This window comes from Amyelois transitella, chromosome 5, assembly GCF_032362555.1.
Source record: "Amyelois transitella isolate CPQ chromosome 5, ilAmyTran1.1, whole genome shotgun sequence".
Classification (NCBI taxonomy): domain Eukaryota; kingdom Metazoa; phylum Arthropoda; class Insecta; order Lepidoptera; family Pyralidae; genus Amyelois; species Amyelois transitella.
The window spans coordinates 7,667,778-7,695,773 of NC_083508.1; the positions used below are offsets into that span (position 1 = coordinate 7,667,778).

Below are 27,996 nucleotides of genomic sequence, written 5' to 3' on the forward strand. Positions count from 1 at the left end.
TTTAACAAAAGTTAAATCTTGATTTCATTAGACTGAATGAAAAAAAAAAGAACATTTATTTTGAAGTAGGTAAAATTTATAAATTTTCAATCAATTAGTCATTATTTAACTAATAAAACTCGTATATAGCGAAACTACTGAGCGTAGGAAGATGAAATCTGAAAAAATTGTGGAATCATAAACAGTATCCTTCCCACGGAAATTAATATAGAAATTGCAAATACGCGGATTTTTTTTAGTGGCGCTGCGAGCATTCTTTAAAGTTGTTGTAAATTGTTTTTACAAACGGATTAGACAATATTTTAAAAATGTTGTTATTGAGAAAATTAAATTAATCTCTATGATGAATCGGATAATCTACCTATATTGCAATATGCTCGCCCAGTGCAGCGCCAGAAACGTAATTTCCTATTGTCATCAATTTTATAAGCCTATATAGGTACCTCACAAGGTCATATGTTCCGCACAATTTCTTTGTCTAGTTTTTGAGAAATTCCGCTCATAATTTATTCAAAAGAACTCGTATGCTAAGTTTACATTGCTGTACTTTACGAAACTTTACGCGTTAAAAAGTTATATCAACAGCTGTTTGAGAACGTATTTCTACAAAAACAAAGAAGCTGAGAAGTTCGGAATGAGCCAACATCAATAAACGTAGATAACAAAATATTAAATGAAATAAACAAGTAACATGACTTGAGACATGACTTGACCCAGAAAACGCTACTCGTAATAATATCGATGATTTGTTTAGGTACAATCAAAATCCCGCATTTGAGGTTGTTAAGCTAACTTAACAACCTCAAATGCGGGATTTTGATAGTACTACTACTTAGTTGTTATTATGACTTTGAGTACCTTCTAAGATCTTTCACACATTGACTCTGTACAGAAAAGTATCCGTTCTAATTCACTGAAAAGTGAATTTTATCAAAGTGTAGTAAAATATTACGTCCATTTTTTCCCCTGATCTCCAGACTTTGGATTTATGTTCACAAGTATGATATTAATCCTTACAATCTGCACGTGAATATTGTATAAGAAATTGCGACTAACATATCTATCAATGTTCAGCTAAACCACGGTTTCAACAGATAAGCCACACTTACAGTTCAGATACGGTAAGTACTTACTTAGTTATAATGTTTTCGATATCCACGAAGGTTATTTAGAAATATCCATGAAATCCGAGCCCCGGAAAATAACAAGTTTTCTTTAAGACCCCGATGTAAACAGGCAAGAAAAATATATAGAAGCATTGGAACATATAAAATTCGGTTAAGATTATTTATTAGGTAAAAGTAAGTATTTGTAAAATTTAAATGGCTTGGCACATAAGTTTAATGTTCGCTTTAATTTTACTATAAGTATTTGTAAAAAATTGAGTAAACCAGTAAAGTTTCTGGCACAATTAGTACCACATTTCAAGTAATTTTATGATGATAACCCTTTAATAATTTGGTAGCTCAACTATTATGTTGGACACGAGCTGATATAAAAATGTTCTTTGTAGGAAATATATTTCCAACCCGCTTTATAGCCGTCGCCGAATCTAATCTTTTTATTTACGGTTCTAGTAACTTTAATCATATAGAAAAGAAATATTTGGTAATAGTAAGTTTTATTTCTATGCCCGTTAGGTATAATTTTACAACTTTATGAGTCGTTTTTATGAATAAACTTAATATTCTTCAATTTCTTAAAGTAATAAGTATTTAACTAGCTTCACGTGATAAAAAGTTAGCGTCAAGTAAACAAACATGTGTGCTAAAAGCAGCTGAAGTCTAAGTGTATCCTATTTTTAGAAGCTTGTGTGAAGTGAAATGAAAAGATTCGCGTGTCGCGAATGACTGTGCCATGTACAATGATCTTAAGAAAACCATTCACACGTTCACTGCTGAAATCGCGTTTTTTTAATAATTCACTCATACACATACATATATAAATCACGCCTCTTTCTTGGCATGATAATATTATAGAAAAAATAACACTGAACCTAGCTTTAATAACCTAATTTCCATTTAAATATTAAAAATACCATTCTTTTTATTTTAAGGTAACCAAAATACCTATACGCTTTATTTCTGATGAAAATAAATAACTATTTTATTTACTTCAATATTATACATCATTATTATATAAACTCGTAATAACTAAAAAATTTTGACCATCGAATATTGAATTTTATAACTTGCGTACCTACTAAGCTATCCATCCATACTAATATTATAAATGTGAATCACGTCTGGTTCCGTCTTTCATGTAAATATTACTCAACTGATCTCTATGAAATTAAATTTTAGAACAGAAGAAGGCTATACGGTCTTGTTCATGCGGATGGAGCCGGGGGCGAAAGGTAGTATGACCTAGAAAGAAAATGTTGATGTTTTGCAGCTGACTGTACGTACTCTTTGACGATCGCTAAGAAATTGTTCGTAGGGACTTAAGTCGACACACTGTATTACCTTACCTACCTGCAACATATAATACAATCCCCTTGAGTATGTTTTCATCAGAAACATTTTGTTTACTTTTTTCCTTTTAAAAACAATTATATCTACTCAGGATCAAAAATAAACATAATTTTGAAAAACATAATATTGAAAACAATGGTACTCGGCATCACATATAAATCTTGTTTGTTTGTTTGTAAACTCTTTATTGCACATAAAAAGAAATAAGTACTTATAACAAAATATAAAACAAATTAAGGACGTCCTGGTAAAGGGTCAGGTCAAAAGTACCCGAAACCGCCGAGCTGGCATGAAGAGAGTTATGAATGTAGATGAAGCGAAGGAAGTATGCAAAGATCGTGGCAAGTGGAATGAGGTAGTCTCTGCCTACCCCTCCGGGAAAGAGGCGTGATTTTATGTATGTATGTATATAAAACAGTAATTAGATTTAGAAGATAATGTACAATGGCGGACTTATCCCAATTGGGGTTTCTTCCAGTCAACCAAAATAAAAAGGAAAATACAGAATTAAAGAGGCAGCGCACATTAAAAGCATTGAGATGCGTTACAATAACCAATTAAATCTTAGTACTTTAATAAACGTTTAACGATTGTTTTTGTACCTAGTAGTTGAAGTGTAGGTAATCAAATTGAAAAGAATATGTCTTAATTATATTTTGGTGTGCGAAAAAAAATGTTTATTAAGAAACGTTTAAAAAAGTAGTAAGTAAAAAAATTTTTAGCCCGAGGAGATCGTGTCTTCAAATTTAATGAAAGTCAAACTGGCGTTCCCATGATATCAACGTGTAATTAAGTTTAAATCTCGTTATAAACATGGTCAACCATGCGCGAAAAAGCTTAATATTATCTGGGATTAAAGTAAGTTCTTTACAAATTGAGCTAACCAGGAGACAGATAAATGTGAAATTTGTCATCATAAGCTTCTCAGACGTATACAATTACATATTGAACAGCATCCTCTACAGATATCTCTATCTTTACTATTAATAATAGCAATTGTTAGTACGCCCGGGGAATGTACCCCGGGTAAAATGATAATTCCCGCCTATTCCGTTACCGCGGGAATTTAGATAAATCCTGTCCTAATCCTACCCGAGAACACAGAAAGAACCTCAAATATCTAGACTCAGCGGTTTGGGTTGTTCCTTGATATATCAGTCAATCAGTCAGTGTTCTCTTTTATATTTTATTAATAAATGTACCTATTAAACACGAAAATATATTTTGTTCCTAACTTATAATATATACTTATATACTTATAATTTACAACAATGCGATACATAACAACAATAGGTACGATACAGATAAACGATACTATCTTTAAGAATATTAAATTAGACGATTTTTTTAAAATAGAAAAGTAAAGAGTACCTAGTTTAATTCTAGTATAGTGAGTGTAAGTCATACGAACTATTGCGATATTTTTACACCAGTCTCAAAGATTTAAACACAAACAAACGCGGTTATAAATCATGAAAGTGTTTAATATATAGATTTTATTTACACCAGTTATTTATGCATGATTCAGCATCTGTTTTAAATCTGTCAGCTGTCAGAGTTATGTCCTTGTTTTTACACAATAGCAATATAACGAATATAACGAAACCGTTATCTTTCAGTCGGCTTTCAAAATTTTTTAAAGGATAAAGTAAAAATATCTGAATACACAGCAAACCTGCCCTAGACTTAGTTTTGGAGTTGAACAGTTCAGGCGGCAGTCGCTCTGTGCAAAAACTAGTAACACTAACGAATCACCTGGTATATGTTGTGGACCCCTGGGGCAACAAGGAACACAATAGTAAGATCTTAGCGGTGACTTTAATATATTCCGCTAAACATAAGGCTTAGCATGCTATAATTCCACATAAAGTACGTGCATAAATAAATCAATAATAATATAAAAAAAACTATAAGAATCAAGCTATATCTGATAATCCAGCATTGCTCGTGTCCAATTAATCTCTGAAAAACCGAATGAATTTATCAATTAAGGTAATTTAGGAGAATTCCGTAAAGAAGTAAGTATTTATATAAATTAATTGCAATTTAATGCACTTCATCAAATTCTACCAGTCAAAGTGGTTAAATGTGCTCTGACGTGGAAAATAGCTTACTTTAAGTGTTCCCAGAAATGTATATTGGGCAGTATCTATTCTACTCGTACAGACACGTATTGCTGAAGTGTCTGAAGTGCCGACAAGGGATTGACGTTTAATTGACACCCAGGCCTCCAGAGGTGGAGAAAATATAACCATAGTACCTCGAAGGCCCTCCCGGCTATGATAATACCATTAAATGAATTGGTCACATAAAGGAAGTCCATTTTTTAGGTATTGAATTTGTTGAAAAATATTTTTTTTTAAATAAAGTACACACGGTTAGTAGCAAAAGTAATTAATAATGACACATGTCATTTTGGTTTTTCTTCCCATGGCAGTAAATAACTTTTAAAATGTATTTTTTAACAATCATATCAAGATTGTTTTGGTATCTTTATTTTAGTTTACATAATAATGATATTATGCTTTACGCGGTTAACAGAGACAACAGTCGCGAAAAGTTTTAAAGGCCACGTTCAGCTGGATTTTTGAATAGTCAAAATTCGAAAATACTTATTATAGCCGTAAATTTTTCGATTTCGGTTATAAATATGTACATAATGTCGTACTATCGTTAAATTCTAATGTTTGTATTTAATTGCCTAATAAATCCTTACGATTAGTTACGATAGTGACTGTAATCTCGGGCACTTTTAATGCTAGAAGGAAATCAAGTCGGTCGGAAACGTGAAGTACTTACCTACTCATATTAAAAAAGTTTGAGCGGCTGAAAGTTGTTGTGAGATGTGCAGTGCGCACATGTTTCAAGGGCAAAATCAACTCCTATGCGCCTACAGACATAAATTTCAGCTTCATACAACTGGAACTTTGTGTGCGTTCTTTGTCAGTAATTCTGTCGAGAAGGATTTATTTACCAATATCAAATAAATAGATAGAGAGAGATAGAGAGAGAATCAGAAGAATAAATACAACTGGACTGTATCCATATAAAGCTTACTCCATAGTGATCTAGGGTAAATTGGAATAGTGGAAAAATATTTTTGGTATGAAATATACTTCTTTTTTTCAGAGAATTATGATGTTGAATATTTAGTCTTATTAAACATAAAATTAGGTCAATAAATTAAAAATACTTGATATCTAAATAGGTTCAGTTCTCTAGTTACAGAAAATAACATATATTCAGCCTATTCATGTACAGTATAAATATGGATAAAAATAAGTTTATTACGGCAATAACTGCAGTGTATGCATTGGTATGCACGCTCGCGAATCCGCGGCTAATTTTACTGAGGCACGGTCAATGCGCCGTGATGCTGGCGGCTCAAAAATAACTAATTGAAACTGGCGCCGTGCACTGAGGTGCTACGAGTATAATATGCTATAATAGAATGAAACAAAATGTATTTGCAGCATATTGATCAAAATACGGTTTTATTGACTTAATCACATTTTTATTTAAAAAGGAAATCCTAAGGAAGCCAGTAGGCAAGTAGATAAACAAACTTTAAAATTAAGTTTAGATGTACTAGTATGTCTATGATCGGTCGAAAGTGGAAATAGTGAATGAGAAAAACTATTTTATTTAAATTTTTTTTCTTGTATTAGTCATATAGTTCGTTAATAAGGCGGCTCAAAAAGCCTAACTGAATATAAAAAAATAATAGTATACAAAACTCAATCACGCCTGTCTGCTCTGGTGTTAATAATTCACTGGCTCCGTATCGCGGCATATAATCCGCAATCAAACTGCCTTTGCAAGATGTTGTATGTCAAATTTAAGCTCGTAAGTGCAACATTATGCAAGATAAAACCAGTGCATGCGTAATTTAGCACGTGTGAGCGTACTAATCAAAACACTACCTACTCAATACAAGTGAAGATATTTATGTTAGATGGATAATAGTTTGATTATCCACGCTACATTTTTTGTTTGTAAGGAATAACTCAAAAATTACTAGAATTTTGATAACGTTGGGCACAAAGACCTACTGGGCTTACTGAAAGATTTTTTTTAGAAATAGTAGTTCCCTAGTTCTTAACATCTTAATCTTAGGCCTAGTAGTGCATAAATATATTAATAAATAAAGACTGACAAAATATCAGGAGTTAGTAACTTAAAATATATATAGTTTATATAGGTATAGTATAAATTACACAGATTGAATTAGCCTAAAAGTAAAGTTCGAGACTTAAGGTAATAATTATAGTAATAGCCACATAGGCTATTTGTTTTCTGGAAAATTATCTAGAAAGGTTATTGTTGCAATTAAATTAAATTTGAGTTCAACCAAAATACTTTATGTAATTAACCAATAAATAACAGAAACAAAAGTATTTAGGTACTTTAATTAATCTGAAAATGGTTGTAATACCTACGCCGTTTCAGACAGAGCGTTACATTCATAAATACAATTCTGCTATTTGTTCTCTTATTGCTATTTATGAATTAGTTTTATTTATAAGTAATTTAATGACTCCAAACTCAATAAATAAAAGATCTAGAAGTCCTGGAATTACTGATTGAAACCAACAAATTTAATTCAGACTAATTAGATTTCACAAAAATAACTTCATAGGTAAATTGGATTCCGAAGTTTGAGTTCTCACAATTTGTTGAAAAAAAATATTCTATTCATTTAGGTACAGGTTGATTAGAAAATGTAAAGTGTTAAGTATGATAACTTCCAATTATGACTAACGTTAAGATTAATTGTGGTGCAACAAAATTCCGTACTGTTTAATCCCTGTTTTCAGTTACCATTAAATTTCAGAAAATTCCCCCAGCCGCGAGCCTCAATACCGCTCTTTACGAGTTTTTCATTCCCTCCACTGGGAACATTCAACGTTTTAATATTTCAACGTTCAATCGTTTATCAAGAATCTGAAGGTAATTTCGTGTTTCCGAAATATGTAGGTATAATTATTTTGGCTTCGTTATCCAAACTCTTCACTGTTTTCAATAACGACGCTCGAGAGTTGCGGGCCTTACGAACTTGTTGGTTAAGTTACGTATCTACTTGGATTCTGTTTAATGTAAGTAATTGGATAAAACATTGTTAAATTGGATATAATTGATAGTATGTGGGAGTATTTAATAATGTACTATAAGTGTTTATTAAAGTTTTTTTGTTAAATCAAATCTATAATAAACTTAAAAGTTGAAAATTACAATCATGTATGCGCTAATCTCGGAAAGTTGTGGACGTCTTTCGTTCCTATTTGCAATGTTGGACAGAAGATTTTCTAAGAAAGGTTTATATTTGTAAATGCTACTCGTGCAAAGCAGTGGCGAGTCGCAAGTAAAAGATAACTTACACAATATTACAGGAATTTCGATGGGAGAAATGAACAGAAGACTGGTAACATTACCCATAGCACTGCCAAGAGCGGCCTTTTTTCGCTCGTATGTTACGAGTATTTCAAAGTAAAAGAGAATAAGATCGTCAAGTAACATATCAATTATTCAGAACTGTGCCGCACTAAGTTGCCCCAAGGGTCATTTTCCTTATTGAAAGATATAGTTTTAATATAATTCCAACGTTAATTGTTACCTGGGTACCTATGTCGAATTTTATTCAGTTTAACTGCAAAGTAATTTTTATTGTTTGAAGTAGATACCTAAGGTAAAAATAAATTATGTAATGCGCATGAAAAACAATTTGCCGTGTAGTTCCCGGCACTAATACAAAAAAGAATAGGACCACTACATCTCTTTCCCATGGATGTCGTGAAAGGTGACTAAGGGATAGGCTTACAAACTTGGAATTCTTTTTTAGGCGATGGGTTAGAAACCTATCACTATTTGAATCTCAATTCTATCATTAAGCCAAATAGCTGAACGTGGCCAATCAGTCTTTTCAAGACTGTTGGCTCTGTCTACCCAGCAAGGGATATAGACGTGACCATATGTATGTATGTATGAAAAACAATTCGACTTCGATAAAAATTGGTACGAAATTATGTAATTAGGAAGACTTTGAAAATAACTACCAGTGAAACCCTACTAGAAAATGACGAAAATTGGAAAAACCTGTAGTGAAGTGAAGCGGCAATACTCAAGACTGATCGAGTTTGAATTCCATCCCATATGGGAACATACGATGATACGTCAATCCGATAGCGTCACATAAAACCCGCGAAGTTATTTAAATAACACCAAGCCATGGGACGCTATAACCATATAGCGACAGACGTTTAGATCAATCCAAGTTGGCACTCCACTCCACCACTCACATTTTGCGAAAGTAACATTTTCGGTACACTCGTAAAAACCTAGAGGTGATGACCTTTCTCAACAGTGAAACCTATGTAATTATTCTCAAATGTAAATAGGCATACTCGTAACAGGTAGTCCAAACGCTAAAAACAAATCTTTTCAATAATTATACCCAGTTTAAACCTTTTTATATAGTTAGATATTTTGATACCCAGTTTAAACCGAAGAAATGTTAATGTGTAAAATCTGTTTCAACGACATGTCTTTATAACCACAAGTATAAGCGTGCGCTTTTACAAACACAACCTTATAATGAAGTGAAATGTTTATGTGGAAATAAAAAAAACATCATTTCTCAACCAATTCACAGCCATACATTGAAACGGCCGCTTGATAAATAAAGATCTTTGCAATAAAAATCTGTGGGGAAGAGGGATTGAATTTCTATTTATCCATTGACACGATATTGCGTCGACACTGAAAGAAAACTGGAAAGCGTGTCTTAGACTTGTTCTCCCACTTTATATTCTGAGAACATACAATCCCCTGATCCCGCCAAAAACATCGTTAGTCGTATTTGTTTGATAACCCAAGAAAAAATATTTTATAGTTCAAGAATGTTTGTAAGGAAAAATGGGATTTGAATATGGTTTGCAAACTTATTTGTTTAGTATCTATTCTTATATTCTTCTGTTATCGTAAATCCTATGCATTCTAAGGTAAATACATGCTCACGGCACACATATAATGTTTTTATGAATAATCAATATTATTTTTTCAATATTTCAAATATCTTTTGACGGGTTGCTTGGCATATGATAGGCTTCAAAAGAGGCAAATCGATCTCAGCAATAGTAACTTGCGGTGTTCTAAATAAATATTCACACAATCCAAGCATCTGTGGTGTCATCGATCTCACTTATTATGAAAATTCTATGCCAACCACGTTTTGGTTCACCGAAACGATCTGTTATTATAAACAATCTTGGTTTAGTTACTGAATGTTTGACTGACAGGTTACACATAAGTAAATAAATTCATTAACTTTATAAAAATATATAATATGTAAACCGCTGTGATTTGAAATTCCCTTCCAACATCCCTCTTCCCCGATACATACAACTTGGAATTATCAAAGGATAGTGAATAGGCATTATTTGACCTTGCGTACGAGACCACCGCCTTATCTTGCTTACCACCAGGCAGATTGAGATCAAATACACTCAAATGTTTTATACATATACATACATATTGACGGAAATGAGGTGTGATTGAGGAACAGGTCGGTAGCCCATCGCCTGATAGAAGTTTACTTTTATAATCGAAGGACGAACTAGATGGCCTCTGTGGCAGCGGTAAACAGAAGGTCCCAGGTCCGAATCCTGGCTAAAGCATGATGGAAACTACCCTTTTCTCGTGTTTCTCGAACTTACTTTGAGGCTCATTCAATCTGTGTAATTTGTCCCAAATATATTTTTTTAGCACAGTGTCGTGTGGTTTTCGGTATTATGGGTCAGGTTCCCCTGCAAAGGCTGATGAGATCAGACTGAGAGTCGCTTTGTGTAAAAACCTGACTTCCAGATTACCCACCAAGGAACCTGTCGAAAAGGTAAGGATGTAACCCGGGATTAGGGCCAGGAAGGAGAAAATATATTTTTTTAGAAAAAAGTCATTGTCACTCACGTGTTCCATCGAACCGTGTGGCGATGGTGTCCAGGAAGGTGTTCTGGGGCGCGAGCAGCCCCTTGCGGGCGGGCATCCCCCCGCTCCGCGCCCCCCGCGCCTCCCACCCTTCACCTGCAAAAACAACAACATCATCCTAAACATACAGACACACAATATCGCTGTATATCAAAATAGAGACGATATTTTCTATGTGTATTTTCTAGTTGCAATCCGCACAGGATGAAAACACAAACCGGACAGAAAAAAAAATTCTACTCCCATAGTAACACCGGAGGTTTCGGGTTCGAATCCCGGCCAGAGCATGATGGGAAACAAACTTTATCTAATTGGCATGGGTGTTTAACTTTATAGGTATATACTATAAAACATAGTATCGTTGAGTTAGTATCTTGTAACACAAGTTTCAAGTTTACTTCGAGGCTAACGCAATCTGTGTAAACGTAGACCGTATATAAAGTGGGCTACATAGTAAAGTAGGTATACAACCTTAGTAACGTACACGGTCTAAGTAACGTGCATTAAGTATTATACATTTTTCTGTCGCGTTCCCAACTCCACTTTTATGACTTAAGCTAAATGTTTTGCTATTAGTCGCTATTGCTGAAGTGCTAAAAAATTTTTTGTATAGAGTTCCACAAAGCCAACCTAGCGTTGAATTGTTGAGAAAGTTGTGAATGCCATTCAAATTATTCACTTCAGTTCGAAGCGAGCCTGAACTTATGCTAACTTTATGGAGTTTCAGATTAATACATATGTCCTCTTTATATAAATTGCCACAGGTTCTGTTTGCCAATATCTACGGAAGTTTTATTGATAAAATATGAAAAGAAATGCTATTAACTTAGATAATTAAATACGAATACGACAATGAAGTAAAGATTTTGAATGTACACCATAACTGATTTCAAAGATTGATTGATATGTGGTTGAAGAAAATGTAGTGATGATGGGAACTGAGAAGATGTATTCTCTGCCTTGACTACGCGTGAAAGATGCTTGATTATTTGCTTATTCTCTAACTGATTTTATCGTTGTTTAAACGGCAGCATTGCACTAAAACTATAAAAAAAAATTTGGTGTGTCAGACCAAAAAATATACTGGCTTTTATGCGAACGACAAAAGCAATGACAGGCTTCCACAGCAAATATTGAACATTGAAAAAACGCATAACCTATGTATACCACCGTTTTATTTATACTCGTAAATCTATAGTACGCATGTGATATTCAATATTCTCCACTCTATATTACATTGTATTGATGCAAACTAAATTGGCTGTGGTATTTGGTATAACGGATAACCACAATTAGATGGTGCTGTATTAAATTAATATTTTATATAAAAAAGCGTTAAGCCGAACGCGTTAGTTTTGATCTGCACGAGTTTAACTAAATATAAATTCTGATAGGTTAGTTTGTTTAATAAACGTAATTTTCCGTGGGGTCAACTCACAGAGTAATGGGCTGCTGGGAAAACTGAAAGACCTATGTTTGTTTCGTGGTAGTATAGAGGATCGTTACAAAAGATTTCTCAAAATTTCCACATCAGTATGAAGATCGGCAGAAGAGCGTAGGTACGTAGCGTAAGCGTACGAAGAGAAATGTTTAGTATTTACTATTTACTTAAGTTTGTATTTATTTTAAAGTTATTTGTTGTCTGACCGTCGATTTGCAATAACTGTTATAATTCAATTTATTACTTCTTTTAATTTGATTTTTTTTTAACAATAAAGTTTGGAATTGACATTTACGTAATAAAATTATATTATGGTAATTTGAATTGAATTAAATGACCAAATGGAATTGTATAAAATCAAATCACACTGAATTAAATTGACAAAACCGTTCTAATCTTAATTTTGCTATACCTTACGGGGTTCATGTTGTACCCATTATTAAAACAGTGGCTGATGTAGCAGTTAGAACTGAAATGTACAAAATGATATGCAATAAATAAATTGAAATCTTTACTGATCTAATACAGCTAATTAGCAATATACCCATATTCCCCATATCTGGAGATTCATTAAACGTAGTTGTAAATCTCCCTGTATAATTAAACCTCTATTTAAGGTGACCCATAAACCGAATGATGCTAGGGTACGTTACGCCTGCAGCCTTTCTACCTTCTCGTAAATTTTTTATGTTTCATAAATGCGATGGTAGTAAATATGAATTAATGGGTATTCGAGGTTGCCCCTGTCAGTGTCCATATTCTTTCCGCTTGATATAAACAACCACTGTTGATCTTGAAGTTTGGCCAAAGCTATAATTCTGAAAGTAATCCCTTATTATGGTTCCTGTAATTATTTGAGCAGCTGTTTGAATTAAAACTTGCATTGAGAAGATTTTTCCCACTTTTTATGTAGGATCGGTTCAATATGTTAGTGTATTCCAATTAGACCAAAAGAAGTATTTTTGTTTATTTTAACTAAATATTTAGGACAAGTTAAATAACAAACTAAAATTATAAATTCTAGCAGTAAGTTGAATAAGTCTATAAATTAAATACGGCAGTAACAGCAATCCGATCGGTTAATCATTTGGAATAGTTTTCGAAAACTGGACTGGGGAGTATCTTATAATTTGAGGTTTGGCAGTTAAGAACTTCTCATTTAAAGCTCTCTCAATTTAGGCGAGAAATTGTTGTTCTGGTACCTGATTCAATCAATATTAAAACTTAAAACTACATTAACCTTTTTTTGGAGGTAAACCTTTTTCTATATGAAAAATCCTTTCATTTACCATAGTTAAGCTACCTATTTATCCATTCTATCTGAGAGCACAAGCCATCTTTCCTGCAGGCAATAACCCTACACCCATAGAATTTATCACCTCACCTTGGATATAATGTAATTCCGGATAGGATTTATTAAAGGTATCACTCATTTTTTTACAGATACGAAGGTAAAAGGTAACTGATGGAAAATGTAGATGCAAAAAGAACAGTACACGTCTAGTAATTAATAAGACCAGCCAAGTGCAATAATTTATCATTGATTGAAATTTAATTGTAAGCAGTGTATATATACGATGGTACCAATTATTTAATACTTTGAAATCCAAGACGAATGTACCTTGATCCAATCGGGGACGTCTTGGAGAAAAGTCAGGTCAAGAGTACCTTAAACTGACGAGCTTGCGTGAAGAATTATAAATGTGTATGAAACGAAAAAAGCATGTAGAAGTCGTGGTGAGTTGAAAGTCGTAGCCTGTGTTCTGCTTATTCCGTCGGGAAGAAGGCGTGATTTCCCTTGCGGGGTAGACAGAGCCAGTAGTGTCGAAATGACTGAGAGACACGTTCAGCTGTATGGCTTCATAATTAGTTCTACAATCATTCATGTTTTAATGTAGACAATGTGCATTCGTCAACGATTTAGATTTAAGAGATCTATTTTTGTATATTGACGTCCGATGAAAATGCTGCAATGTAGTTGTTCCGTCGCTTCTTCTACATATGCGCTTTAGAAGCGGTAGTAGTTATAGTTAGATTTAAGTGATGTGACGTCAATAAGTGATACCTTGTATCCAATTTTGAAAATAAATCTATTCTATTCTATTCTAATGGAATTGAGATTCAAATAATGGCAAGTTGCTAGCCCATCGCCTACAATAGGTATCCCAAGTTTACAAGCCTATCCCTTAGTGTCCTTTTATGATATCCATGGGAAAGATATGTAGTGGTTCATTTTAAAGTGCCGAAAACTACACGGCGTATGTTTGAATAATTTATTCAATTCAATATTATGCAAATAAAATTGCAGCTTTGTAGAGAGCCAGGGTAACTTGTGTAGAACTCGAGTGGATTTGCTTGGGGCGACGTCGACAGAATAAGCTTCACTTTTCCAGGTATGCCACAATTATATTCATTTCCATTGCGCTAGACTTGTGTGTGAATTCTATCATTGTGTATTTGTATAATAATACAAGCATTAACTTTGCGTCTTGCTTATCTAATTTTGAAGTCGATTTTGTCGATGGTGATGGAAACAAAATATTTTTATTCAATTAAATGAAAGAAATATGAAAAAGACGTCGACACATAAGTACTACAAAACAAATACGCATAATAATATGCTCATTCGTATAAAACAAAAAAAAACTAAACATATTAATTGGATTGCTGCTGTTTGAAATTATATGAAAGGTTAATGATAGGATTACTTTTAAGCAGTGCGATCACAGCGTATTTTAATCAGTAGCTACCCAGATCATGTAAAACCGTAGCAATCCGCCGGATAAGCATCGAAGTCGCAATGTCTCCTAATTCCGCTGAATCCTCCTTAGGCCGGTTATAACGCCAGTGTGTATTTAATCCTTTAGAGTTTCCTTTTATTTCGATCTTCAAATGTTTTTACCGTTTGTAGAATATTTTTATGACGTCGTTTTCACGTGTAGCGCTCCGATATCGCGGGAATAAAATAACTACCACGGTTGAGTTCACGAGCAATTTGGAAAAGTGGTTTCTAAGTAAGTACAATTGAAAAATAACAAGATAATATTACAAAAATGAGACATCGTCAGCGACTTGATTAAGTAGTAAATTTCGCAGTTTTATAATTTTTTACTACGTAAAGAATTATTTTACATGCATCTTTTTATATTGTAACGTATAGTTAGTTTTTACATTATTCCGTAACGTTAGTACTAATTAATATTTCCCGCTACTCATGTAGATTTTTCGAGTGGAAAAGGTGAAATCAATATTAAGTTATCAACTAAGTACGGGAGTCAATTTCAAGTTTGTAACTTTAATTATAATTTAAGTTACAAAATAGAAATTAAATTATAAATTTGAAAAGAGCTTGAAGAAATTAGTCATGAGTAGGTAAACAAACATAAAACCCATAAATCATTGGACTTTATGAGAAACAAGTAACTTTATAGTAAGTCAAGTTCAAACTCTTGTGCAAATAGAGTAAATACATATATATTTAAGGCTACCTCTAGGAGAATGAGATTTGCTGTTCCAAAATATACGATTAAGAATACCTTTATTGTGTTCTTTCATGTATTTAAAAAAAACCTATAGCATGTTTCGTTAGTAAACACGTTGTTGTAAAACGACTTACTGTAATTGCAGTTTCCTCGGTATTGTGACGTCCCGCAGCCGATCTTCTGTCATCAGAGCCCCTACCAAGAAGTTGTAACGGATTCGTAAATTTGTGCCTTCATTAAGATCAAGTTACTCTTATTCATAGCGCCAATATCATTCCTAGTTGATAATATTATTTTCAAAAATGCGTATTTATTGATACCCAATATACCTATTGAGAAGTTATCCCCTTTTAGGTATCTACTTATTTCATTTGTTGTAAGCGATTGAAATGCAGTTAGTTACTTCAACTTAAGATTAAGGTCAAAGAACATGGTATCTAAGCCAAATTACCTGTGGCATCAAAATCGTTACGTCGTAAACGTACTTCGAACGAAACTGCGCTCCAACTTCGAAATACGGATTCTTTCGATTCGAAGTTGGATGTATGTATTCTTTGATCTTGTGCCGGGATCCACCCGCCTTTAAGCACCCACTTACAAATGCTACAAGATCACACATCTTTTATATCAATGTGGGAGTACTTTATTGTATCTATTCTCTATTTATATTTCCTACTTATCAATCCACCAATAAAATTTTACGCTTATTCACTAGGTTCTCAACACGTAGCTTTAAAACCTTTTTGGATGAGCGGGATATTTTAGTTTGATGGACTAGCTTATTTTAATAAATTTTACAAATAGAAATGCAAAAACTTGTGGCCAAACAAAAGCGAAGCTATTTGAGCATTCACTGAATTCCAGAAGTAAAATATTTTTAAATGAAACCGAACAAAACGAATTACTAAATATTTTTCTTGTTGTACCTATGTTCGCCGATTTTATTTCAAAAGCTTTATTTGTGAATTCCGTAAATTTATTTTAAAAGCTGAAAGGATTATGGATAATGAAGGATTTATTAGATATTTCTACATTTAGAACATTTCTTTTTCCTCAAGTTCTTTCCCATGAGAACTGCTTTGGCCAGAAACTTTCAAGGTACAATAATAAATCCAACAAATAGACGCCTTGAAATCAATAAAATATATTATAGTACGTTCCGCTAAAGCAAGTATATTCTAAATTATAAGCACAAAATCAAGCAAAATCTGTAATAAAAATTTTAATAAGCTTTGAATAAATAAGTATTCATAATAAATACTTACTTTATAGAAAAAGAACAGGACATCTATTTCCTATGGCGACTAAGGGATAGGCTTGTAAACTTGGGATTCTTATATATGTATATGCAATTGTTAATGGGCAATAAAGATAATTTGTATTGTATTCTTCTTTTAGGCGATGGGCTAGCAACCTATCACTATTTGAATCTCAATTCTATCATTAAGCCAAACAGCTGAACGTGGCCTATTGGTCTTTTTGAGACTATCAGCTCTGTCTACCCCGCAAGGGATAAAGACGTGACTATGCGTATGTATGTATTTATAGTAATACATATTACTAATAATATATTTTTGAAATCGATCACTTGTCCTATTTTCGACAGGTGGCCTATTTCTAGACGCCATCCGTCCATTGACCCGATTCCAACAATCTCTTTGTGTAACTTTATCCCTCTCATTTGGTTTATTGATATTCTAGAGTCAAATGGGTGATTTAAGATTTGACACAATATTATTCATCTTGATGTTATCTGCCACCACGGCTGTGTGTTATGTTATGTTAGTAAAATAGAATATATAAATATTGAAAGATCTATTATTTCAGCTTTCATACCTTTCATTACACTCTTAAAACCTACCTTATCCATATAAGGTCTCATAAATTTTGATTGCATATTTTGAGATTCTTCTTTTAGACGATTGACTAGCAACCTGTCACTATCTGAATCTTAATTCTATTCTAAGCCATTCAGCTGAACGAGGCCTTTTCAAGACTACTTGGCTCTGTCTACACTGTTAGAAATAAATCCTTGACGTATGTAAGTATTTCATAGTCTTTTCAAAACTATTGGCTCTGTCAACCCCGTTACGGCTAAAGTTGTTAAGTATGCATGTATTTTGAAGACAGCTTTATGTTTTCATTATTATAATTGTTTGCCTGACTAGTTGTGTGAAACGATAAATGCTAATAACGAAAAAAAAACATAAATTACTTATAAAAATATAAAAATAGTTTAACGGTAATTTGTGTCCGACACAGGTAGACTAGGTGTTCAATTCCATATGATCAATTTAAAAGTTCTTTATTTGGAGGTAGCGTTTTGGCGGGGTTTTGCTCCCGTGGATATCTCCAGAAAAAATTGCCTATGTTACTCCTGAACGTTTACTCTCTATGCCAAATTTCGTCAACATCGGTCAAGTAGTTTTTGGGTTTGCAAAAAAAATCTTCTTCCTTTATAATATTAGCAATGATAATATGTTCAATCAAAGTAGTCGAGCAGCTTTCGTAAATCTTACAAAAACTATCAACCCTCTTTGGGTCGAAGCTACATAAAAAGTCCCTTTCAACAAGTGGTGCTTTCCAAAGTTCCAGGCTAAATGGATTATCAGATTGCGGGGTTTATCTCTTGTAGGGATTTGCGACTCGTAAGAAAAATAAAGTCGGGCACTTGGCATTTCAAACTTATTAAATTAAGACACTTCCGCGACTTTTAAGCGAGTGAATCTGCTTTAATTAAACGTTTTTGTTATGAGAGTTTTGTACTGAGTGATACCTAAATACAACTGGAACGGTGAAATCAAAACTTTCGTTATATTCTACGAATCGACTCCATCGACAATCTCCGGTTTTATCAAGTTCCGTAATACAATTTTCTTATGACGCATTTGTTTTCACTAGCGTGGGTATAAATAAAAGGTTTTCCCCATATGAGCTTATAAACGAAAGCTTTATGATGCATAGAAAACTTATAGGTACTAATAAGGTAATGTAATAAGCGAAAATTACGTAAGAATATACTGAGCTTTTTGATTTGACGTATAAAAAATATTCATTATTTTTCTAGTCAGAACAGCATCATGAAGGTGTGTTACTATTTTGCACATGAAATTATATGGATGAAACTTCACAGTAAGAAAGCAGTTAATACTACCACTGTTAATGTTTTAATTGAACCTTAAAAGCAATATTTTCGCTTTAGATTTCTTGACAAAATTGTGACGATTCATGAACAACAACAGCTTATAAAATTTGGCTGGTGAAAAGTCACCTGGTATAAAAATAAAACCAAACACACACACCTATACATTTAATATACTTTTATATCTTTTATCGTTTATTTTTCCCTTGTGTATACAGTCCGGGCCGCCCTAAATATCCAACATGTGATTTAAACCCTTACATTTATCATGCTAAAGCTGGATTATCTGGCTTGCCCCGGACAGGTTCGGGACACCGCCGTCCCGTTAATTACCCAGGCATGCCGACTCATTCAGCGGTCTTCGTAAGAGGAAACATTTTAACCAGAGTGTAAAGCTCACTGGATTGTACGTAAAAGATTACGTGATTCTATTAAAATGCCATGGAGATTTAGAAATCTGCACAAGGCAAATGGTGACATCTGTCGAAGCAGAAATATTTCTGTAATACTTTAATACTGTTCTAAGAGTAATGTACACCTTTATTGAACAATAAAGCATTTACGTACTTAAAATGAAAAAAATAAATTACAATGGTGCCATGTGGTTCCCGGCGCTAATAGAAAAAAGAATAGGACCACTACATCTGTTTCCCATAGATGTCGTAAAAGGCGACTAAGGGATAGGCTTATAAACCTGTTACTATATGAATCTTAATTCTATCTTTAAGCCAAATAGCTGAACGTGGCCTATTAATCTTTTCAAGACTGTTGGCTCTGTCTACCCCGTAAGGGATATCGACGTGATTATATGTATGTACATACTTACTCACAAATTTGGCTGAACTAGACATACCTGGACGAGACGCGTCGCGTTATTGTAAACAGAGTGACTTAATTTAATACTACCTACACGTGGTCAACTGTCACATTTCAACTTATAAGGAACTTCTTAATAGGGACTGAAGATAAAAGAACCGTTTATTCGTTGAGTTATCTTCATAGAAATATTTTTGTGTGTTTTCGAATATATTTAATATTTAGTGCGATTTATTAAATGTTAATAATTATGAATTTTCACTTGAATATAATATGCACTACAAAGCATAATGTGCACTTTATCGCACCATCAACTTAAAAAAATTCTGTTTCGTCAGCTGGTAGACTGGTAGAGAATGCCAAACAGCATTTTTCAGTCCGCCCTTTGTACATTATTTTTGTGCAATCAAGTTTTAAATAAAATAAATAAATGCTTTTATTTGAGGTACGTATATTCGTAATTGTTGTTCTAGTCTTGTTTGTGTTCTATTGTAAATTGCCGTGTGGTTTCCGGCAATTAAGAATAGAACCACTCCATATTTTTTTCTTGGATGTCGTAAAAGCCAGCTAAGGGATGGCTTATAAACTTGGGCTTCCTCTTGTAGGCGATGGGCTAGCAACCTGTCGATATTTGAATCTCGATTTAATCATAAACCATACAGCTGAACGTGGCCTTTCAGTCTTTTCAAGACTGTTGGCACTGTCCAACCCGCAAGGGAACATCCCATCCCATCGTGACTACATGTATGTATGTACAGACTATATGCGTGTATGTTTGTTTTTGAGGTACGTTTCTTACTGTTATAGTCTCGCTTTATTAAACAAAATACGACCTTAAAACGAATCAGATAAATAGTTTCGTAGTGCGTCCCTACACTCTTCGAGAAACGTACATGTCAAATTTCCGTTTACTACGACAGTCTGACTGTCACACACCAAATAAATGGTTCGGGCCACAGGAGTGGTCTAGTCGAAGCATTGTGTTTTGTTACGATAGCAATCAACTTAATATCCGCTTCTGAACTACAGTAAACGCCAATTTATATTGTTAGAAAAGAAATATTGCTATGTAAGGTGGTGTCATTTATTTTTCGAAGGAAACTAATTAGCTTTATATTTATTGGAATAGTCTTAGGCATATATCATAGTTGTTGAATGTTTATATTTACCTTTTTATGAATAATTGAATAGTTTACGACTGATGGCGTTTTAGTGTATGTGCAATTGTGCATATGTATAAGAGTGAAAGAGAAGGAAGTATTATGTCGTCTCTAGCACACATGCCACCATGATGGATTTTGGACAGCAGTTCATAATGGAAGGTACAGTGAGCGTGTGTGTCTAAGAGCCGATAAGCCAGTGGGTATGCGAATCACTACAGCAGTGATGGCACAAAAAACAGTTCCAACTACGTCTAACTTTATAATGTACAAGTCACTTTATAGTAGGTATCACACTGTAGCGGAGCGATGTTTCAGGCTCGACCGCCATAAAAGGGAAGTTCTTTCGTCAGGCTAGGTGCAATGCCTTGGGAACCGCGAGGTTTTATTTTACGCTCCAGTCCGTGAAATCTTTGTTTGTGCGATTTAGATTCATCGCTGCTATTGGCTGAGCGCGTCAATTTCTTCGCTATGACTGACAGATGGTTTGTGACGTTAGTGATGTCGTCACAACATAAACATACGTGCAGTAGGTATATGATTTTATTTTGATGATAACATAACGACAAAACATACTCGTATCTTTTTGCATCAATAGATTATTCCTATGTTTACTTTTCATATCGATGTATCTGGGCGTGTAAGTACTTATACACCGGAAATATCCCAAATAAGTTCACGTCATAATTAGGTACATAATAAGTATTTTCCACGTAGTTTTATATAAACGAACGCATGTATCATATATATGTATATATTGTGTTATGTTTGAATACGAACCTATGCTTTTAAAACCTGCATATTCAGCCAACTATGTAGATACGTGTAACTAGCGGGCTAGCACCCGCTGCAAAGTTTGCGGAGGTCGCTTTGTGTAAAAACTTGACTTACCCAATCCAGGATCACGGTCAAAGCCGCATCCCGCGTTTTTTTCCACTCCAAAGAGGTGAGGATATAATCATAACTAATACCACGCAGGGAAAAAAAGATTAGATCTTTGTTGTGTGCTACTGAGGCCTTTCATAAGTTCGTATTACCTACCTATTTTTGTGTTATACGTAAAGTAGATTATTATCGTCATTCATTATCACGTTTTTATGCAGCCCACCTTTAATTCGGCAGTTCAGGAGTGGAATGGATACATCACCATTTTGTTTGTCGGGTATCTTATATAATTTGATATCGGGTATCAAATATTATCTATACTTCCACCTTTTTTATATTGCTACCAGCGACCCGCCTTGGCTTCGCACCAGTAGTATTGTACATATAAACCTTCCTCAGAAAACCCTCTTTCCAAGATTAGCGCATACAGACAGAGAAAAAAAGGGCACTTTATAATATGAAAAAATAATGTGGCATATAATAAAAGTATAACTAAACTAAGTATAAAGAAAGTGCAAGTTCATCAATATGTAATTATTTGTAATGACGAAACGAAAATAGACCACTATTTTCGTTAGGTAGTTAGCAAATCCTTATTATGTGAATAGCTTAAAGTTTTATTAGACTGCGAAGTTATGCAAACAAAATACCAGCCCTATTTCTAAGTTCTTTGGACATTTTAATAAGCAAACTTTTTCCATAACCGTCTAGGGTGTACAACGTTTATTTGATATTCACTTCAAGTGAACTTCGTATTTACTCGATATTGGCATAAAATCTAATTTCAGTAGATAACTTGAAAGTTGGCATCAAAAAATGGCCACTTGACATTTCTTTGAAACACCGATTAACGTCAATATCGAAAGTAATCGATTTATCTTTTATGGAATTAACCTGAATTGTCTAAAGTACAAACAAGTACATGTTAAACATGCACCATTTGGCCTTTCAATGAAATACATTAATAATATTTCACTTTATACAGTGAACTTGAACTTGGAAACTTCCTTGACTTGAGGGAGACTTAAAATTTCAAAAATAGTGTCAACAAAATAGTAGGTATTTACTGAATTTTACAAGACTACTTGGTAAATCGTATTTTTAGGGCCATGGAAATGAGTACTTTTTAATTACTTATGCTTAAAGATAAGGTACATATCTAAGTTTATTCATTAAAAATTTAAAGAGCTTTAAAAATAAACAACAATAGTACAACTATATCAGTAAATACGGCCACAACTTCAGAATATGATATGTAGGTGATACAAGAACGCTTGGGATTTTCATAATACGGAGTCCGTTCAAAGCCGGCAATATTTCTGCTGACAGAACCCGTCTCGTGCCCGACTCCCGACCCTCGTGCCGGTCACCCCATCTCCCGATTCAATTTGCTTCTGAAATATTTATATCCATTTAGCGCACGCCACTTCCAGGAATTAATTCGTAATTCTGCATAAATTATTTAACGAAATGCTGAATTTACTCTGATGATTTGAAATTCACTTAAATTGTATAAGATAAAATTAGCCCGCGTCATCATTTTCATTCTTTTATATTAATAAGGTCAAACGGGAGTCGCGTCGCCTACAAACCTGATTACTCACTTCAGGATCTTTCACCTCGGGCTCCTTGCCCAGAGGGGTGACGATGTCAGAAGGATGATGATTAAGGCTGATATTTATATGTCATTTACTTAATTGCAATTTAAATCATATACAATTTACCTACCTAGTAATATTTTCACAAAAATTATTTTTCCAAAAAGGTCCAGTTATGGTTCTTTGAAGGAGGCCTCATTAATATTTTTCATTAATGTTTAACAGTGGAATTCATACAAAGTTATTTAATATATTATATCCAATCTAAGCCATAATAGTCATATTTAAATTTATTCAATCACACTTTAACAGAATAAATTATGCATAAATAAATACTCAAATTTCAGGCCCGCTTTAATTCAATTTGCGTGATAAGTAATTTATGGAAAGGAATGAAGAGTTAATTATGAAGATTTACTCACCTGAAGAAAAAACTTTGTTCCGTTGTCGGCACCGAGTTTCTTCAGTTTATTATGGACCTCTTTTAGAATCTTTTAATTAAACAGTACAATAGATTACGTTAACTGCAATATTACTTTCTTTTTCTTGAAGGCTCATTTACCTTAGGTAACTCTAAAGATAATCCGTTTCAGTGTACAGCTTTTACGATACAGCGGTAACTAGGTATTTTTGCGGAACGATTAGTGACGCGATTTCCACGGTAGTAACATTAAATATCTTCTTAGTCTTGACAAAGTTATAATTCTTGTTTGTCTGATTAAAAATTTGTCGACTTTTCAAAGGGGCAAATGGAATAATCGATATATACAATAACTTATTCATCAAAAACATATTCGTCCAAATTCGCGTAGCTTTCGACACAGCGGACACAGTCGTAAGTCACAGCAACAATTGAACAATATACCTACCTAATCTGTCGTTTATTTTAATCAAGAACGGGAAGAACCTTTATCGTCGGGGTGGGTTGAGAATTCCCACTTAAATTTCTATACTCTGTATTTAATGTCTACTGTTTATAAACAGATCTCAGATATTTTTCCGTAAATTATTTACTGTTTTATCAAATCCTCAAAGCTCATCTTGTGTTTAGTCAGATAAGCTTTTGTATACATTTTTATTATGAATCGGTTTAATATACGAGCTTTTTATGAGAAGTCATTCGTCAGGCTTGGTGTGATAAGATCTGTTTTATTTCTACACTGTTTTGGTTACTTGAATCATACAATTGGCCTTGCTAACTACTGAAAATATTTTAACAGGGGTCTAAATATACATACTCAGGACAATTTATTAGACAGAATTTTGAGTACGAGAAAAATATGTTAAATCCTACAAAATGATCATTGTTATAAAGTTGTGCCGTGTGGTTCCCGGCACCAATACAAAAAAGGATAGGACCACTCCATCTCTTTCCCGTGGATGTCGTAAAAGGCGACTAAGGGATAGGCTTACAAACTTGGGATTCTTTTTTAAGGCGATAGGCTAGCAACCTGTCACTATTTGATTCTCAATTCTATCATTAAGCCAAATAGCTGAACGTGGCCTTTCAGTCTTTTCAAGGCTGTTGGCTCTGTCTACCCCGCAAGGGCTATAGACGTGACCATATGTATGTATGTATGTTATAAAGTTTTACATACGTTATTGTCGTTTAGGAACATACGTGTAGCTTTTATGAGATCAAAGTTTTACCACAAGATTGAGTCCTATTTGAGGAAGGGACGGGTTTAATTTCTTATCCCTTTGTCTCAACTATAGTGAAGATGCGGTCAGAACTCGGAAAGTACAAGTAATTAGTATAGCTTCAATCTGAGGTCATATTATGTGTCTCAAGTAAATCGGGCTAGCTGTTTAAATATCAATTGTTCTGTAAGTCTCTAAATAAAAGGAACTATTTTATTTAAATAATAGAAAATGTACTCTGTCCCTTTAAAATAAACTTGAATATTACACGCGTAAAGTCAACTTAGTTTTTTAGTTCCGCAATATATGTATATTTTAATCCTATGTTTGAACAATGGATTAATTTACATTACATACAAACATGACGACACAATGAGATATGAACGACAAGAGCTAAGTATACGAGATATGAACTAGAGTACTTCGAAATGTCTGCACAAACTGGGCTATTGGATGAAAATCCTCAATCAAGCTTTAGGTTGTGGGCGAACAAGGTTGTGACCGAGTGCCTACACTAGATAACGCCGGGCATAGTTTATTACAGAGGCTTCCAATTACAGTCAACCAACTGTCAGATAATCTATCAATAGAGACTAGACCACATGTATTTGCTGGAATAATTTCAACATAGGTGCATTACATAGAATCTTACTCGAGTTTCTGTTTTATATTGATAAGAACAAGAAGATCCTGTGACATGAAGATACGATGTTTACTAAATCTTCAATAATATTTTGCTTATAAGAAGTATATAGATTTACAATTTGAATCGTTTAAACGAGTAGCGAATTTCATGACGGGATAATGTTGGCACCTGCAAAATAAACATTTAACTGTCAGTCCCTAATTAACCTTTGTACGAAATAACCTGCTGAACTACTTATTTAGATGAAGGCGAGGGTGTGTGCTCATGAAAGCGTGATGCGACTCCTGAATGGTCGGTATTAACTTGTGTTTAGTGTGGGAATAACTAATAAGGTCAGCGGACATAAACCCTTTATCTAGTTGCAAAAGTGTGTACGTGAGATTTGGTGTGAACACCCGAAATCCGGACTGAATGTTACCGTATGATAACGTTGCCAGCACGTTATACCTACAGGGTTTTAAAAGCGTAAGTTACCGAGCCCATACATTAAGGAAAACTCGTATGTGGCGTATTTGAAATTTATTTGGTCACTCGCATAATTTTAACCACCATTGAAGACCGCAATAATTACCGAATGAAAGGGGTTTGCTGCGACTGAAAAAGTTGGGTTTGGAGAGGTCTTTTGATAATGAGAAAGGTAGGAAATTTTTGATCAAGTATATTATTAAAAGTACCTACTTATAATTGGTTTTAACTATGATAATACAAATAAAAACATTATATACAATAGTACCTTTATATCTTTAAATTAATATCCATTGTATAGAATGAAAATATTTATAAATAAAAGAATGAAAGAATTATATAGTCTAGCCAAACCATAGAACAAATTACACATGTCATGGCCCTATCGGGCACAAGGTATTTTTTTTATGTAAAACGTATTTCTAGCAAAGCAAACAAGTACCTACAAAATAGTAGTGCAAAAGTATTTTAATTGAAGCGTCGATACCAGGAAAAACTGAGTAAAAAAGATACTTTTTGATTAAAGTTAAATAAAGATCAAGTAAGTTTTTTAATGATTTTAATAACTTAAAAAATTAGTCATTGTTCATTAATTTTTTTTGACGAATAAAGTGCTTTCTGTCATCGACCGAATGTTTAATAGCAGAAAAGATGGTGTCAATAATATAAAAAAATACAAATTATATGATAAAACTACAACGATTTCTCCACAATGACATGTTAACTTCTATGATAATCATACATTTTGACCATAAAAGTTATGTTACTGTAAACACCGAGCCATTATTGGTTTAACTTTGTGCTTAATAAATAGCAATTTAAAACAACTGTTAAACTGGCCCGCGGGCGAACATCCCTTGGCTTCCATTAATTTTATTACTCCCATTAGAGACCGACCAGGACCGTCTCCTTATTTAGTTAGATAATTGTGCTGAAACTCACTGCCTTTGACAAATTGGAAACTTATAACGAAATAGGACTAATTAAATATACTTACGAGTATTGGAGAATAGAATGCGTGTGCAGTAAAATGTGAGCTGTGAACCAAAGTTGAAGAAAGCTGAGTTTATGATTGTTACTACTTTTTTCGAGCAATTCCGACTACGTATAAACAAAATTCCCTGTTTGTATGAGAATATATGGAAATCTCTGTGCTTTGCGTATGTTGTTGGTTATTATCTGGTAAGGGAAAACCTGCACATTTAGGACATTAAAAGTAACAATGATCCAAAATACTTAATGTTATATAATAATAGGCTTACAAACTTGGGACTCTTTTTAAGGCGATGGGCTAGCAACCTGTCACTATTTGAATCTCAATTCTATCATTAAGCCAAATAGCTGAACGTAGCCATTCAATCTTTTCAAGACTGTTGGCTCTGTCTACCCCGCAAGGGACATAGACGTGACCCCATATGTACTTAATGTTAGGTTTTAGGCTAGGAAGATTTGTGTACAAAACATGACTTAGAGTCCAGGACTATGGTCATCAAAGTCGAATCCAGGCTCCTCTTCAGAGAGGTGGGAATGTAACCGAGACTAATGCTGTTTGAGGACTTTTTGTCATATACCTTTGTTTTTCTACATCCTCAGTAAAATTCTCTAATCAAGTAATTTAGATAACAGCCTACAGTACACTTTGTTATCAATAAAGTACATAACGATTCCTTATCATCCTACTACACTGTCACACTACATGTTAAACTCATAGAGCTTTGCAATGTAGATACTACCAATATTATAATCAAAGTAGCTTTTCATATGTATGCAAAAATTCCTGCAGATCGGTTCAGTGGTTCAACTATGAAGCACAACTCTCACTTTCGCATTCATAATATTAGTATGGATATGTCATATAGAGCAGAAATAAGGTACGATTAGATACGACAAAGATATAGATGATATGGACACAACCGTGAAATAATTATACAACAATAAATAAATTAATTAATACTAATCCTCTTCATGACTAAATGTGAATAGAAGAATGTTTGACCTGACTTAAATGTGAATCAAAGGTGTTATTACAAGATGTTTATATGATTGAATTTTTTTTAAATCACTGAAAAAATTATAAGTCGTGTTGAAATAGTTATTCATTTTTCTTCATAAAAAAATCATAGTGAAAGAAATCTTCACTAAGTTAATTGCGAAAGAAATACTTTCGGACGTTTAAACTAAGTATTTAGTAAACTTCCACTTTCACATAAAATTATGTAAAAAACTAAATATAATACAATGGGAACATGCTTGACGTGCTCGTGAA

General features: G+C 33.6%; 1 protein-coding gene across 6 annotated transcripts in view; it reads right to left on the reverse strand.

The window, feature by feature from the left end:
- LOC106131880 (potassium voltage-gated channel subfamily H member 8) overlaps window positions 1-27,996 on the reverse strand; it is a 62,772-nt gene that overhangs the window by 20,630 nt on the left and 14,146 nt on the right. For all 6 annotated transcript variants that reach the window (XM_013331141.2, XM_013331140.2, XM_013331139.2 and 3 more), the window contains exon 3: window positions 10,437-10,550. In XM_013331141.2, coding sequence (XP_013186595.2) covers window positions 10,437-10,512 — 76 coding nt within the window. In that variant the 5' untranslated portion in view covers window positions 10,513-10,550. The remainder of the gene's footprint in view (window positions 1-10,436; window positions 10,551-27,996) is intronic.